Source organism: Hemitrygon akajei, chromosome 4, assembly GCF_048418815.1.
Source record: "Hemitrygon akajei chromosome 4, sHemAka1.3, whole genome shotgun sequence".
NCBI classification, from domain to species: Eukaryota; Metazoa; Chordata; class Chondrichthyes; order Myliobatiformes; family Dasyatidae; genus Hemitrygon; species Hemitrygon akajei.
The window spans coordinates 164327524-164344694 of record NC_133127.1 but is presented as its reverse complement, the minus strand read 5'-3'; the positions used below and the strand labels follow the sequence as shown (position 1 = coordinate 164344694).

At 35.6% G+C, this 17171-nt stretch overlaps 1 protein-coding gene across 5 annotated transcripts in view; it reads right to left on the bottom strand.

Annotated features, from left to right (window-relative positions):
* LOC140726890 (protein furry homolog) overlaps positions 1 to 17171 on the bottom strand; it is a 270433-nt gene that overhangs the window by 19427 nt on the left and 233835 nt on the right. For 3 of the 5 annotated variants that reach the window (XM_073043854.1, XM_073043856.1, XM_073043857.1), the window contains exons 52-59: positions 16639 to 16839; positions 14722 to 14883; positions 11479 to 11627; positions 9399 to 9606; positions 8482 to 8631; positions 8176 to 8274; positions 7520 to 7603; positions 6655 to 6672 (exon numbers count right to left, since the gene is read on the bottom strand). In XM_073043854.1, coding sequence (XP_072899955.1) covers positions 6655 to 6672; positions 7520 to 7603; positions 8176 to 8274; positions 8482 to 8631; positions 9399 to 9606; positions 11479 to 11627; positions 14722 to 14883; positions 16639 to 16839 — 1071 coding nt within the window. The remainder of the gene's footprint in view (positions 1 to 6654; positions 6673 to 7519; positions 7604 to 8175; positions 8275 to 8481; positions 8632 to 9398; positions 9607 to 11478; positions 11628 to 14721; positions 14884 to 16638; positions 16840 to 17171) is intronic. The other 2 variants (XM_073043855.1, XM_073043858.1) reach the window with 1 other exon arrangement.

Here is a 17171-nt window from a genome sequence, read left to right as displayed (position 1 = left end):
TATCTGGGTCGCCAGGTAGCACTGTTGAGCCCTCTGGAGACGTTGTGGGCTTATCAACAAAATGTCAAAGAAGGAGGGTATCCATCTGATGACCCCGATGATGTAGCTACCCTCCTCGTCACCACTCCAAGCCACTGCCAACATCGAGAGTGCCGACTTTATCATTGGGATTAAAACATCAAGTCCTAGTAGCTCTACTCTGCTCATTATGTCCTCCCATCTTATTGTCCACCTGAAGGGCTCTTTCTCTGTAACTATAACACATTCTGCATTCTCTTATTGTTTTCCTTTGTACTACCTCACTGCATTGTTGCAATGAAATTATTTGTACGGATGGCATACAAGACAACTTTTTCTTTGCACCTCAGAACATGAGACGATAATTTAATTTTGGTGCAATGAGAGGTTTACTTTGGATTCTTCTTGTGTTTTTGTCAGAATATCTGACAATGACACCAAAGACTACACGTACACAGATAGCTCACAGGTACTCACACATTTACTGCATTAGACAAGAGAAAACAAATGACACAAACCAAGGAGTATTGAGAAACAAAAGGATTTTGATGCACAAGTCCAAAGATCTCTGAAGATGGCAGCAGAGGTAGACAGGAGGGCGAAGAAGACACACATTTGCTTGCCTTAATTGGATGGGTGATAGAATATCATAACAGAGGAATTATGGTCCAGCTTTATAAAACATTGACAAGGTCATATGTGTAATATTGGTGTGCAGTTTTGGTCACCACAGTATAGAAAACACATGATTGATCAAGAGAAAATGCTGATGTAATTCACCAGCATGCTGCCAGTTACAAGGACAGAATGGATAGTTCAGGTTTTATTTTCCTTGGAGCGGAGAAAGCTGAAGTGCGACCTGACTATACACAATTATGAGGAGCGTAGATAGGGTAGAAAGAGATAAACATTTCCCTACAGCAAAGGTATCTTAAATCAGAGGGCATGGGATTAAACCAAGGAGTAGGTATATGGGACATGCAAAGAAGGTTTTGTTTCCACCCAGAAGGTAGTTAAAGTTTGGAATGAACTGCCCGAGGGGGAACCATCAAGACAAGCATTTGAATTGTCAAGGTATAGTAGGCAACATAATGATAACTGGGATTAGTGTAGAAAGAATTTGTTGACATTGGCATGGGCATGGTCGGCTGATTGGCCTGTTCCTATGCTGCATGCCTCCAAGACTCTAAAGTAACGACTTCCACCAATTCTTCCCTTATTTATTTCTAAAGGTTTAATTTTAGATTTTGAAAATGTTCAAATGTACCTTTAAATAAGGTTATAAAGCTTTTGTTTAATTCCAGTTTGTATTACTTTAAAACAAAAAAAACTAAATATTTCACCAGAGATCTGGATTTTGTGAAGTATAAGATTTTGTGGGGAACAGCTTTTAAAATAGCACATCATTCTTTTAAATATACCACATTCAAAACTATGCAGGCCATGGAGGGAGTATATTAACAGTTATCAGTTTAATCCTCATTTTGGAAATTAAGAGTTTTTAGAAAGACTGTTGAAAAAAATTAGTTTAAAACAATTGACTGAGCTATTTTGTTATTATAAGTTTTAATTGAAAATTTCCCATCTTATAAGTGCTACAATGACCAGGTTTAATAGTGACTTGGGTTCAGGATGGCAGGTGGCTGATCAGATCTATGGGTATCACTGGCGTTGGGAGATAGGGTAAGGTATTGGAGTCTGTACTATCATTGTGCTTAGGTTGTTCAATGGTAGTATTATAGGAGTAGAGTTGATGAAGTTGGTATTTGGCTGGGCCTCAGTAGATTGTAGTGGTTGGGAGAACAGAGGACTGGTGTTCAGGCTTTAAGGGATCATGTGGTTTGGTTGAGGCCTGGGCCTTGTGGATCATGAGGTCATTTCTGGAGACATGAATGGCGAAGGATAGGATGGGATATGGGTCCCAGTGCTGTGGTACAGTGGGAAAACCAGGTCATTCTGGTAATGTCCAATGAAGGTCATTCCAAGGATAAAATAATCTCAGTTTTATGCAGTGTATCAAAATCAATGTACCTTAGTGGATGATATCACCCAGTGAACCCATGACATGGAAATGAAGTATGACTGACTGATTCTGGGTGTACCTGCTCAAGCTGTGGATTGATGCAACACAATAAAAAGTTGTTTTCAATTTTTCCCTAGAAAATCACAGCATTAAAAGAAAGCATTGCATGATTATAGGCAACTACAGAAAGTAGTGTTAATTTTGAATCACAATATGTTAATAGTGTTTTAATCAAGTGTGATCATATTTTTGGGATATCCTCAGGCAGTTAAATACCATCATTACCAAACTTGAATACCAAGCAAGTTTACCATGCATTCCTCTACAAAATACAAGTATTCTGAGAGTTATTTGTGTTACATATTTTTTTTCTAGCAGTGGAGTTTTTGCGGTATTAATTATATCAAAACAAATACATTGGATTTCGGTTAACTGGGATACATCATGACCTGTATATTTTGGCTCAATTAAGCGGCTGCTCCAATTAGCCGAAGTTATATGAAAATAGTTAAAAATGTATAAAAAGGATAAACTACCATTTAACAGAGTAACAAATTATGTATTTAAATGAAATGCAGAACAAATTAGAACATTAGCAATAGTACTATAAAACTTTTGTATTAGTTCCTAATAGCTACTGACAGAGAAATTAATTCAGTGTATGCTGCTGTGTTCTTTTGGGTGACTAAATGAACAAAATCAGCGCAGATACTTAGTGTAGATAATGGACTGCCTTCATTCAATGCTTTTGATGTTTGCATCCAAACTTCATTTTCATTGTAACATTCAAGATGATTGTCGATACCTTCAGATTCTTTGTAGGTCCTAACTTGCTGAAGTAGTGAAATAGTTTCATTTTAACTCCTGGCTGTTACTGGCATCTCTAAGCCTAAGTGCTTGAAACAGCACAGAGAGCAGAAGTTTTGAATTGTCTTACTGCTTATCTCTTGCCAACCACCAGTGACGAAGATCTCTGTTTTTGAGCACAAGCACATGCAACTGATGCTATTTAAAAACTGTTCATTCTAAGCACAGTGTAGTATCCAATGGCTACATGTGCATGTGTCTGATGCTAGTTAGAGATTGTTTGGAAGCAGTCTCCTGTCCCAATTAAGTAAAGGGAATCCTGACTATTTTCTCGATTAGTTTTTGTTCTTTAAGAGTTATCCCAAATAAATGGTTGCCCTGATTGACTAATGGCCCAATTAACCAGAATCCACAGATTGTCATTTCATTTCATTTTTCAATCTTTTTTATTGATTTTCAAATAAAGAATATACAAATCGAAAGAGGAGTTTAACAAGTAGATAATATAAAAGACATATAAACAGCATTATTAAAAACAAAAAGCATATAATATCAAACTCAAATAGGTAATATATTATGCTGTTATATATACAATGGTCAGAGAAAAATTACAACTCCTCATAGCAATCGTGAAAAAAAAATTGGAAATTTTATTGATAGAAAAAGAAAAACCCCACTAACTAAACTGAAACAATATGGAGAAAAAGAAAAAAAAAGAAAGAAAAAGAAAGATTGGGCAGTCCAAATGAGGATAAATTTAAAAAAGAAAGTGAGAGAGAAAAAAAACACATCCTTCCAGTCATCTCCGAACCTTCATGGATAAGGGTTTTCTCCAAAGAGAATAAAGAAAAATAAATAAAGATAAATTAAATCATGTGAAAATATTGAATAAAGGGTCGCCAGACTTGTTCAAAATCAAAGGATGTATCAAATGTCCAGCTTCTAATTTTCTCCAAGCTTAAACATGACATGATGGAGGAGAGCCAACAGAAAACAGTGGGCGAGTTAGATTCTTTCCAGTGTAGCAAAATAGCTCTCCTAGCCAGTAAAGTTGAAAAAGCTATCACATGTTGGGCGGAAGCAGACACTTTGCTTGCTTCCTCTGGAAAAATCCCAAAAATTGCTGTAAGTGGATTAGGTTGAACATCCATATCTATAACTTTAGATAATATTCCAAATACATCCCTCCAAAAATTATTTAAACTTACACATGACCAAAACATATGGGTTAGAGTAGCCACTTCTGCATTACATCTATCACAAATAGGGCATATATTAGGAAAAATATATGCCAATTTATCTTTGGACATATGGGCCCTATGTAGTATCTTAAACTGAATTAAAATATGGCTTGCGCAGATGGATGAATTATTAACTAAATAATAAATTTTACTCCATTGGTTATCTGAGAGTGAATGTTGAAGTTCTACTTCCCAAGAGCGTTGAACCCTATCATTAGGCGATGTGCGAGCATTCATTAACTATTTATAAATGATATCTATTAATCATCTTTGAAAAGGTTTAAACTGAAAAATAACATAAGCCAAATTTGAAGAGCTGATCAAGGGGTAATTTGGTAAAAAATCACGTAAGAAATTCCTAACCTGTAAATACCTGAAAAAATGTGTATTGGAGATACCAAGGTAAGTAAAATGGTTTTTGGCAATATTAAAAGGTATTTGATCATAATAATCAAGATAATTATTAATAGGAAATAATTCACTTTTATGTAAATTAAGTTTATATCCAGAAAAAGTACCAAATTCCATAAATATAGATAACATAGAAGGAATAGATTTCTTTGGATTTGAAATGTAAACTAATAAATCATCTGCGTATAATGAAACTTAATGTAATTTATCCCCTCTCCTAATACCTGGCACAGAATTGAAATCCCTAAGAGCAATAGCAAGTGGTTCTAAAGCCAAATTAAATAATAAAGGGCTAAGGGGACAGCCCTGACGGGTACCTCTATATAATCTAAAGTAAGGAGACTTTTGGTTATTAGTTAGAACTGCAGCTCCAGGGCATGATAAATCAATTTAATCCAGGAGATAAATCCTGGACCAAAATTGAACCTCTTGAAAACCTGAAATAGATAAGGCCACTCCACCCTATCAAAGGCTTTCTCTGCATCCAAAGATACAATACATTCAGATTCTTTGGTTGAGGGGGAATAAATGACATTTAATAATCTTCAAATATTAAAATGTGAGTACCTATTTTTAATAAATCCTGTTTGATCGTTTGAGATAACATTAGGCAAGATACTCTCAAGCCTATTTGCTAGAATCTTAGAGAGGATTTTAAAATCTACATTCAGTAAAGAAATAGGTCTATAGGATACACATTCCAGTGGGTCTTTCCCTTTTTTTGGAATCAATGAAATTAGTGCTTCATAAAAAGTTTTAGGAAGGTTCCCAGAAGATGTAGAATCAGAGAACGTTTGATGAAGATGTGGTATAAGTGTTTCATGAAAGGTCTTATAAAATTCTACCGTATAACCATCAGGTCCCGGAGCTTTACCTAATTGCATAGAGGATATAGCCTTGGCTATCTCTTCTTGTTTAATAGGTGCCTCTACTTCCTTAGAAGTTTGCGTAAATTTGGCATGTCACCAAGAACTTCGTCAAACTTCCATAGGTAAACTAATTAGTTGCATCACAGCCTGATTATGGAAACATTGATGTCCAGGAATGGAAAAGCCTACAGAAAGTGATTAATATGGTCTATCACAAGCAAAGTCCTCCCCTTCCTTGAGTCCATTTAAATGGATTATTGCCACAAGGAAGCAGCATTCATCATCAAAGACCTTCAGCATCCTGTCCATGTTCTATTATTGCTACTACCATCAGGTAGAAGGCACAGAAGCCTTAGGTCCCACACCACCAGGTTCAGGAACAGTTATTACCCTACAACTATCAGACTCCTGACTTGGCATGGACCACTACTCTGAAGGAATTCCTTCAATAAGCAAATTCACTTTCAATAACTATTTACAATTCATGCTCTCAGTATTTTTTTTTCATTTGTACAGTTCTCCTCCTTTGTGTATTGGCTGTTTGACAGTCTTTGTCTGTTTCTGCATAGTTTTTCATGAATCTCAAAGCAGTATATGGTAACAAATACGACTTTGAAATTGGAATAATATTTCTCAAACAGCAATAAATTAGCAATAAATATTTGAATTTACCAAAATAAATAACACTTTTTCAATAATATATTTAAAAGTGCACACCAAATTTTGTAAATATGATAAATCTAAAAGCAATCATTACAATCATTGATAATAATAATCAATGATTATTAATCATTATCATTATTAATCAATCAATAATTAGGCTCAATTTTGTGGAGGTCCACTAAAATAGATAACAGGTCCCTGTCATAGGTTAATAACGCATCAAATGCTATTTTTAACTCCCTCTGAGCTGTCTTGAGCACAACAGGTGTTGACTGGCTCTATTCAGGTTTTTTAGGCATCTATTAGGACTTCTAACTTGAGTGCTTCATTGTGATTATTCTTGTCTTCCACTGTAACATTGAGTTGATCAAATAGCATTCAAATATTTGGGGAAGGAATTTGGGCATTTTCTATCTATAAGTTCTTCAATCAGACACCGTCATACTAATTAAAATTGTAACTTGAACATAGTGAAGATATCAGCTGCAACACTCCTGAAAACTGATTTTTTTTTTAGCAATTTATATATAATGTTGCATAAAAGATATCTATATACTTGAGATGTGCATATGTTAGTGAGCAGAATTTATCTAATAGAAAGTAGTCAAGAACTGTAACTTACTGCAAGGGATTCCATTTGCTACACAGCAAGCATGTCACAGGAGCAAAAAGCCAAGAAAACAGAGTGTAGAAGATCATTGTAAAACATGCATTAAAGTGCACAGTTCTATACAAGGCATTACCAAAGACGAATTTATATTTGAAAGAATCAAGATTCAAAAAGCTGCTAATCTAATGAGATCTTTTTTTATCACTTTAGTGCAAATACATCTATGTACATGCAAACAGGTAATCATTTTACATCCAAATTAATTGCCAATTCTATTATGAACACACAGTTAATCATTTCTAGATTTTATACAAGCTTATTCAGTAAATAAACTATAAAACTGAGCAACTGGAGGTGAGTAGTTATTTATCATGATATTGTATTTTTAATATGCTTTCTGGTATTTTACAGAAGTCAGTACATTCTGGATAACTGAACAGGAAATCACATGGAATGCACTTGTAATGTTCTGCAAATGGTAAATGTGTGCAAAGCCTACTGGAGTTGAAGGCATTGCACTGTTACCCCAGTATATAAACAATTCCTGGAAAATCCCTACCCAACACTACCATGGGAGTGATTTCACCAGAAGGATTGCAGCAGTTCAAGGTGGCAGTGCATCACCACCTTCTTAAGGGCAATCAGGATGGGCAATAAATGCTCCCTTTGCCTTTGATGCCCACTTTCTGCCAAACAAACAAATAAAAAAGTAATGGTCCCAGGTACGCTTTATACTCATTTTGGTATGTTATAAACTGTTTCAAACTTGTTAATGTAAAAAAATGCATTAAGATTCCTGAGTTTTAAGTTTTAAATTTATAATGACATCACCTTAAACATAACTTTATTAATCTATGATATGAAGATTTTATTTTACCTTTTCTTCTGTATCTCCTGGCTGGTTTGTAATTACTGCATCTCTGATATTCCCAGGAAATGATGCTTTACAGTTTGCAAGCCACTATTTCAAAGAAAATATGACAATATTTACTTGCATCATAAAAATACACGTTCTTACACCAAACAAGCATTGATTCTACAAAACTTTAAAAATGTGGTATGAGCTGAACACAACAGGCAGACCCTTTACACCTAGTCTGGTACCTTAGTGGATGTATGCTGCTGCTGGAGGAATCCTTACTAAAATAAAAGGTGGGGGTTTTGGGGAGTTGTGGAAAATGGGACCAAGGCTCTGTAGGGAAATTAAAATCTGACACTGTTCCTAAATCTGACCATGAGAAATTTGTTTTATGGTCACAGAACATTTCCATTCACATGAGAACTGGGTTCAGCTTTGGAACCCAAAGGGAATCTATTATTCACTGAACATTCTCAGGAACTTAGAAATGTCACATAATCACTCCAACTAATTGCCTCTACTTAAGGAAAAGGAGCTAATAAACCCTATTTAACTATAAAGATAGGAAATAAAGCTATATTTACAATAACATTTCTAGCAAATAAACATGCAACGATAGTAATTTTATTAGCAGTTAAATATGTATTCTTTGATATATCCTTAAGTTAACAAACCAATTGTGCAGCTTCTTTCTTGTTGTTGTATGTGTCCAAATATTCCTGTAGTTCTAAGACATTGAACTTCAGCCTTTCAAGAAGGCCACAAGAAATCAACTGCAGAAAAGATAGTTGACAGCAATAAAAATTATATTGAACATATTGTTGATATGAAAAACATATGTATTTTGGAATGAATTTCTGCTTGAAGAAATTGAAAATAATGAAATTATTAGCAGAGTTAAAAGCCTAAATGGATTTTAAATAGTAAATAATATCTAGATTAACAATTTAATGTAAAAATGTCAGTCAATAGATACTCACAGTTTCAGCATCTAGGAAAATGGTGGGACAATCTGAGCAAGAGGTGAGCACCTCTGAAGAACTCATAAATTTTGATCCTATTCCTCTCAGACTGTCTCCAAGGAAACTTGCTGCATCCCAGGTTAAGGAACAAAACTTTTTCTGAATGCACTGAAAGATAATGAATGTTTTCATTTACTTATGTGTACAGTATGTTTCCAGTTTCTAGGTCTAACAACTAATATATTATCAATTGATTCTTCATCCTAAAATACAGCAAAATTTTTCTTCATTAATTCTGCTTTTAAGTATTATTTAGATTTAAAACATAGGAATAATATCATAAAATGGATCACATGCAGATAGTTTAAACTTCAAAATACATTTTTATCAAAATATGTATGCGTTATACAACATTGAGATTTGTTTCCTTACAGCAACCACAAAACAAAGAAACCCAAAAGAACCTATAAAAAATTTACACTGTCACTCAATGTAATAAAAATTACCTAACACACGAATTAAAGCACAAAAAAAATTCACTTATTGGTTAGAAATGTGTATGTATAATACTTATTTTAAAATCAATTATCCCTGTTGGTAGTTTATGCTGAAAAGATCCGAGGTCCAATATTTCAGGGCTATGAGTATCTTGGAATTGAACATTAACCTTTTCTCTTCCCCTGGATGCTACTTGACACCGAGTGCTTCTGTCACTTTTTGTTTTGATGCCAATGAAAGTACTTTTTAAAGCATTAAGGAATATGCAGAAAAAGTGAAAATAATTTGCTTTCCACTGAAATAGTTACTTCAATGATGTTATCAAGAAGTAATTGTAGTTTTACAGAGAACATATATTAAGTTTCAGTATCCATTCATACAATACTATTAGAATATTATTAGTATTCAAGTAATATGTAATTTTTAAATGTTCTCACCTGAAACAGTGAAGAGAAGACATGAAATGTATGGACTGCACATGAACCATCAGAATCAGACATTAGTTGATTGATGTGGGTGCGCCATGCCTCTTCTGCATCATCACATGCTTTAGGCTGAAATGCTGCAAGAATTGCAGAAAAGAAAGGCGAAGGAGGGGGCGATGAATGGAGATCATGAAGCCCAAGTCTATCACCTTCAATAAAACTGTAAGAAAGTGACATAAATATCAGAGAGACATAAAACACTGCAGATGCTGGTATCTATCTGGAACAGTAAACAGAAAGGTAGAGGGACTGAGCTTCCTCCAGGCAGAATCTATGGAGGGAAATGGACAGTTAACATTTTGTGTCAAGACTAAAAGGAGGACATCTCAAATGTCCTGGAGTGGAAAGCCTCATCTAAAAACAAACAGATGCAGAGGAGATGGAGAAACTTTGAGAAATCCTTACAAGAGACAGGGTGAAAGTATAGTCTAAGTAGTTAAAGAGTCAGTGGATTTGCAGTAAATGAAGTGTTTCGACCTGAAATGTTGACTGCCCATTTCCATCTAAAGATTATGCTCGAGCTGCTGAGTTCCTGCAGCTTTGTTTGCTGTAATTTAAAAATCACACTGTGTAACTTGAAAAACAAATAAATCCTTAGAGCTGAAGACCCACTCAACTAAATTCTTGCTAATATCTCCTCCAGTCTTGAATGAATTAGTTAAGCCTCAGTGCCTGCTTTAAACTCATTGCTCACCATCACTTTTAGTTCCAAGCTCTGATAAACATGTTTATGACTGAATGATTTGGTAACATAATCCACTATAAAATGTACAGGATGACTGGAGATCAATGAGAGAGAGAAAGTATGATACCTTCACCTTTGCAATGATACTAAGATTGAAACTGGATTGAGACTAAAGAAAAAAAACAATACCCAATAACTAATGACAATGGAAACAGATCTTACCGTTCGGCTCTCAAATGATTCATGAATAATGCTGTGAAATTAGAGCTTGAGTGCCTAGCTTGATATTATGTATTGAGACAAATTCACCATGACACTTGATCTATCTTAGAAATTGTGCCTTATGAGTTTTTGCACAGCCCTCAGATTCAGATATTCTACTACAAATAAGAGTTTAAGAACATAACACCTCAAATTACTAAATCCCACAAATTCTTCCATGACTTTTTGCCATTGTGGAGAGTGCAATGGAAACAAATTAGGGACCAGAGTAGGATTGCAAAGGAATGGGATGTAGGGAATAGGAAGAAGATGAGAGAAAGGAAAGGGTCTCATGACCTTGATCTTACTCTAATGATAAATGAGATATGGGAGGTGGGGGCTGTGGCAGGAATTTGGTTTTGAGAAGACTGGGATTGGTTTGCAAATTATGTGCATTAGGGATTGGGGGTCTTTTAGATTTGGAGATCATTGGAGGAGTGGGACAGATAGAGATTGATTGGGAGGAGGCACAGACAAGAGGAAGTAGGTCTGATGACAAAGGTACCCAGTGTCATTAGTTGTAAATTGGGTGGAGGAGAGATACGGGTGGGATGGGGTGGGTTAGGCACAATCAATAACTACAGAATTGTTATAAAATTGTTTAAAGGCAGCAGCAGCTTGGTAGAAGATCCTTCAGATACTCCAGCAACGATCAAGTAAAATCGAACCCTCTGAATAAGAGCAATGCAAACCACAACGCTCTTGCCAGTGTGGCAGTAGAAGTGGAAAGACTATTCCGGTAGTGGCGGTGGATGTGCTTAATAGGTAAAACAGACTTCTGTGCTGTAACAAATCTATAATCAATCAATTTTTCTTGCTACCTGTACATGATGATCATTATCTCACTGTTCATCTATACTTTGCAAAATTATGCAGCTGTAAAATGTCTTTATACATTAGTCCTAACAACTTCACACCTTTCTAGACCAGCCTTCATTTCTATGATTCTGCCCATTCACCATTCCATCTAGGTCATCCTTAAGTCTACAATTATCTCATGACAATCTACTATGCTGCCAAGTTTAAAAAATCAACTATGGTCTAAGACATCAGAATTTATTTAGGCTATCTGAAGTTTATTTAAACCTTGAAAGTCCTGACTGATTCACATCTCCTTCACCCTTTTCTTCTGGTTCTGTTATTTCGAGGCTGAAACTGTCATTGCCCTCAAGAGCTGAGGGAAGTTCACTTGTTGACCCAGAAAGTTCGTCTTCCTCAGGCATAAATTCAATTTCCTAAAAATAAATTAAGATTCAAGAATTAGTAAGATTGAATGAACAAAGAAACTGTAAATTAACAAAGCTAAGTAAAATCTAATGGAATAATAGTATTCTATAACATTAATTTTCTCTATAAAATTTAAATAGCATGTTATTAGCAATTATCTATGGCTAACAATTGCTGTGTTTGATAATACAAACATAGAAAACCTATAGCACAATACAGGCCCTTTGGCCCAGAAAGCTGTGCTGAACATATCGAAAACCTAACAACAATGCTGTGGGCCTGCTCCGGCTGCTCCAGGCTTCGTGTCTGAGGACTCACTTTTATCCTAAATGTTATTTGCTTACTTTTCTTGTTTGCACAATTTGTTTTTTTTAAATCTCTGCACATTATCTGTTTGTCAGTCTTTTTTTAATGGGTTCTTTTAGGTTTCTTGTTTTGTGGCTACCTATAAGGAGACGAATCCCAGAGTTGCATAATGTATATATACTTCAATAGTAAATGTACTTTGAAATTAATACGGTATTTTAGAAAGAGTAATAATCTCTCTTTTTGGGCTAAGTTGTGAGATGAACAATTGTACTATCACATTGCGAGTTTTAGGCTTTTGTGCTTGCAATTATCATTTTTCAAGATTCCTGATTAGGAACATACAGATTTATAGAAATTGGTACACAAAATATAACCAAATTATTTTAAATATTTTACATTGAAATAATTATAATCTCTTAACTGTGCCTCACAACTAGAAGTGCCCTACTGAATTTCTAAGGTGATTTGACATTATCTGTGTTTCTTTTGTATAATAATGATTTAATACAGCAAATGTAATTGAATTTCCAGATTCATATATTGAACTCAACACAAGAGATGTCTATAATGATGTCATGCAATTGCACTATCATTATCACAAAAAATTTAAATCATAGGTTTGTTTTAGGATACAGCAGGTGATAACAGTATCTCAGAGTTCATTATTCAGTAAAATATATGGATGAGTCAAGTGCAGACAAAATAATTACAATATTTACATAAAAATAGGGAGCAGACCAGAATAAGAGGAGGGACTGACTTGCCTGCAATTAAGCCTTTGTCAGCTTTATAAAGTTCATCCATATTGCTTTATTTATTATTTATTCAGAGATACAGCACAATAACAGGCCATTCTGGTCCAACTAGCCCACACTGCCCAATTACACTCATCTGACCAATTAACCAACTAACTCGTACATCTTTGGAATGTGGGAGGAAAAGTGGAGCACCTGGAGGAAATTCATACAGTCACAAAGAGAATGTACAAATTCCTTACAGACAGCAAAGGATTTGAATCTGGGTTGCTGCTGCTGTAATTGTATTATGCTAACTGCTTTGCTACTATGCTGCTTTTGTGCACAGCTTATGATCATTTTGGTATTTAAGTACACCAGTCCTCTGTGCAATCCTTTCCCAACCAGCCATTTGGTTACAGTATACCACGGAAAATAAAGTATCACCTGCAAATTTGGTTCAACACACCTGACAGAAATCTACTCCTTTTTATGGAAGTATTATACAGTAACTGTTCCTTCTGATACAGTGAATCTTAATCATCACAAATATCGAACGGTGAATAACTGCTATCACCAGTTACAGCTTAAAGGAAACCTGTTATCCAGTGCCGTGGAATGTATCTGATTATAAAACAGCATAATCCAGCAATATCAACACTGTTGTTGGTGATCAAAGAAGTCATACCACTAACAATTAGTCAAAAAAACACTTTGCAGCACACAGTTCTGTGTTTCTAGGTTTTTGGCAGTTAATTGCACACTATATAACTTTGAGATAACTTCATATGAAAAATAAAATATAAAATAACTCTTAAACAACATTAATCATATTAAGTGATTCTAATTTAGTTTTCAATCATGGAAATCAATTGAATCAATTCTTAATGATTCGAGCAATCAACTTTAACCTTGGGATACTATAAGACCACAGCACACTGTATAAGAGCAGAACTAATCCACTCGGCCCATTGAATCTGCTCTGCCATGCAATCATGGCCAACTTCTTTTTAAACCCATTGTCCTGCTTTCTTGCCATAATCCTTAACTTACCAATCAAGAACCTATCAAAGTGTTCCTTAAATACAGCAAATTACCTGGCCTCCATAGCATTCTGTGGCAATGAAGCCCACAGATCCACCACCCTCTGGTTGAAGAAATTCTTTCTTATCTTCTGAGGCTAGGCCCTTGGATCCCAGACTCTCCTAATAATGGAAACATCCCCTCCATGTCAACTCTATCCAAGCCTTTCAGTATTTAGTAGGTTTCAGTGAGATCCTCACTTCATCCTTCCAAACTCCACTGAGTACAGCCCCAGGGTTGTCAAATGCTCCTCATATGTTAAGACTTACATTCCCAGAATTGTCCTTGTGAATCTCCTCTGGCCCTCTACAGGGCTAGCAAGTTTGTTCTTAGATATGGAGCTCAAAGTATTATATTTTTTGTAATAATAATAGAGCAATTATAGAGTTAATCTCTCACCAACCTTAATGTCAGAGGACTGTTGATTCTATCCACGTGTTGATTATGTCCATGTGTAATTGGTATTTTTGAAGTTTCAGGATGTGATATTTTAGATGGACACTAGCAAGCATGTCCTTGGAACAATATGCACAACTATACAGTATTCTCCCAGCCACCGCAGATGCAATATTACACATGCAGATATTCACAACTTTGTTATGATCATTTGGTTAACTGAATAAGGAATAACCTCAACCAATTTAAATTTTTTTCCATCATCAAAGCAGTGTTTCAAAATCAGATTTAATGGTTAACTATAAGTAAACAGCTGGCAGTTATAAGAAATATATATTTTTTAAAGTGCAAACTCTTTAATGACCATTTCCCAATGCCAAGACAAGTTGAGCGAAGGACAAAATGTACGCGCACCCACACATCCTTAAGCAAAGGATAATAAATACATGCACAGCCACTCATCACCAGATCACCTAAATCAACAATTCCCATCCCACTTATTCCCAAAACAATTGTACACAGAAATTTGGAACATTTTTAAAAATTAAAATTCATTGACATGCCACCAAAGCGCTTTCACCTTTGACCGCTCATGCACCTGCTGATTTGCTTCATCAGCCAAAGAGACCTCCAAGCTAGGTGTCCTTGTGTTTACTGAAGGTGGATCTATGGAGGCTGTATCACCTGATGTTGACAGTGAATCCATTTGATTTGCATCCTCAGCAGGAGCAAAATTCATTAGCTTTAGAAGAAAATTTTAATAAAAGAGTATCAGTACTATCTGAGAGGTTTTAATCTCTTAATATCATGCTACTTAAAACAAACTTAAGCATTTCGAATGTGAAATTCTAGTGTTTATGAGTTGTATTCTGTTCCTGAAATTTAGTTACATTGGTATCAATGGAAACAAATCTTTTTATTATTTGAAAGCTGAGTTTAAGTATTCCACCCTGCAAAAACTCATTTCAGGGAGGTAGCACCATCAATTTGCAGGAGACTCCCAGAACTTCTGGGAGAGGTGGGATGTCTGCAATAGAGTAGCTCCTTAGCAGCTAGCCCGCTAGTTTAAATAACGTTAGCTATGCTAATGAATGAATGACACCAGTGAAACTCAACTCAACAGTGATTTAACCCACCATGGGCAATGGAAAAGTCACTGTTTCGAACAGTGCAGCGAGCAACACTGTCATTATTTGTGATCCCTATTAGGCAGGGGTATACTTTAGTGTAGTCTGGGGTGAAGTACGTTTTATATTTCCTTTTTTTGGAACACTCTGCCATGGTGCAATCTCTCTCTCTCTCGCTCTCTCTGTCTCACGCTCTCTCTCCTGTTCTCGCACTCTCTCTCGCTCATGTGCGCTCTCCCGTTCTTGCACTCTTTCTCACACTTTCTCTCACTTTCCCGTTCTCACACTCTCTCTCTCGTTCTCTCGGAATCTCTCTCTCTTTCTTTCTCACACTCTCTCTCGCTCTCCTGTTCTCGCGCTCTCTCTCTCTTGATCTCAAAGAAATTGATTCCCGGTATATTGTATATAATTTGCGGGCATCAGGGAGCCGCTATCAATATGCGGGAGACTCCTGGAACTTCTGGGAGAGGTGGGATGTCTGTGTTATATCATATCTGTTGTCTTAGATTCCTCCATCAACAGAAAATGTATTTCTTTTATCAACTACTTTGAAAATCCTAGTGTTCAATTAAAAGTACCCCTTAACTGTCTATATTCCAGGGGTGATACATTCAGCAAACATAATTTCTTAAAATTTAATTACTTCAACTTTCATAACATTTATGCACTGCAGTGTATTTTCTTCAGGGTGTAAGGGACAGAATTCTACGATGTGATCTAACCAAGTCTTTCTTATACCATTAATATAGTCTTCTTTCTTTATTTATTTATGAGATAGTGTGTGGAATAGGCCTGTCTGGCCCTTTGAGCTGAACTGCCCAGCAACCCTCGACAATTCCGATTTAAACTAACCTGATCACCGGACAATTGGCAAAGACAAATTAACATACCCGGTAGGTCCCTGGTCTGTGGAAGGAAACTGGAGGACCTGGAGAAATCTCATGCATCTCATGGGGAGGATGTACAGAGACTCCTTACAGAGGATGCCAGGATTGAACTCCAAACTCCGACGCCCTGAGTTGTAATAGCCTCACTCTCACTGCTACACTACTGTGGCACCCACATAATTGCTCAGTTCAACACGGTTCAGGCTCTTCTCTACGAAGAACATTTGTAAGTAGGCTTGTTTATTTTCTTGCCAGGGAATTATTTGTGTGTGTGAAGGCACAGAAAGGGAACAGGAGAGATTACTTTTAAAAAATCCACATTCAAATAAAAACTTACTTTTAGAAACCACATTAAATGGTTTAAGCATAATAATTTAATGCCTGGTAACTTGGTAGATACTACAAAATCATAACTTATACAATGAATCTAACTTTTAGGTTCTTTTCCTGATCTGCATAATAAATTATAAAACATTGACATACTAGTTGTGATCGTGACAGAATTTGGCTTGCCGTGAGTGCTTCCTCTTCAGAGGATTCATCGGAATCTTCATGGTTAATTTTATTTAGACTTGGTGTGCTTCCTGAAAGTTTGCTCTCTTCAAGAAGTTGCATATCTCCTTTGCCTAGGCTATCAAGAGAGCGTCTCCGCACTCCCCAGTTGAAGGTATCCATACTCTCGCCCTGAAAGAAAAGGTACAACATTATTCATACAGAATATGTGTTGTCAGTATGTATTCTCTATTTAATCACAAATGTTTGCATAAAATAGAAAAGTAATCCAAATATGAGACCACAGATCTACTTTTCGAAATATTGGTAAAATCTTTTCTATAGCCTTAAGATGTTTATTTACATCAGTTGTAACAAATTGCTCATAGCAGTTAATTAAATTATTTAATAATCTTATTATCAATTTAATAATATATTATAATTAATCTATGGATAAAGGAGTTATTTTCTTCTTTCATGAATAAAAGCATTGGAGAGCATTTCTGGGACTTAATGAAGTATGA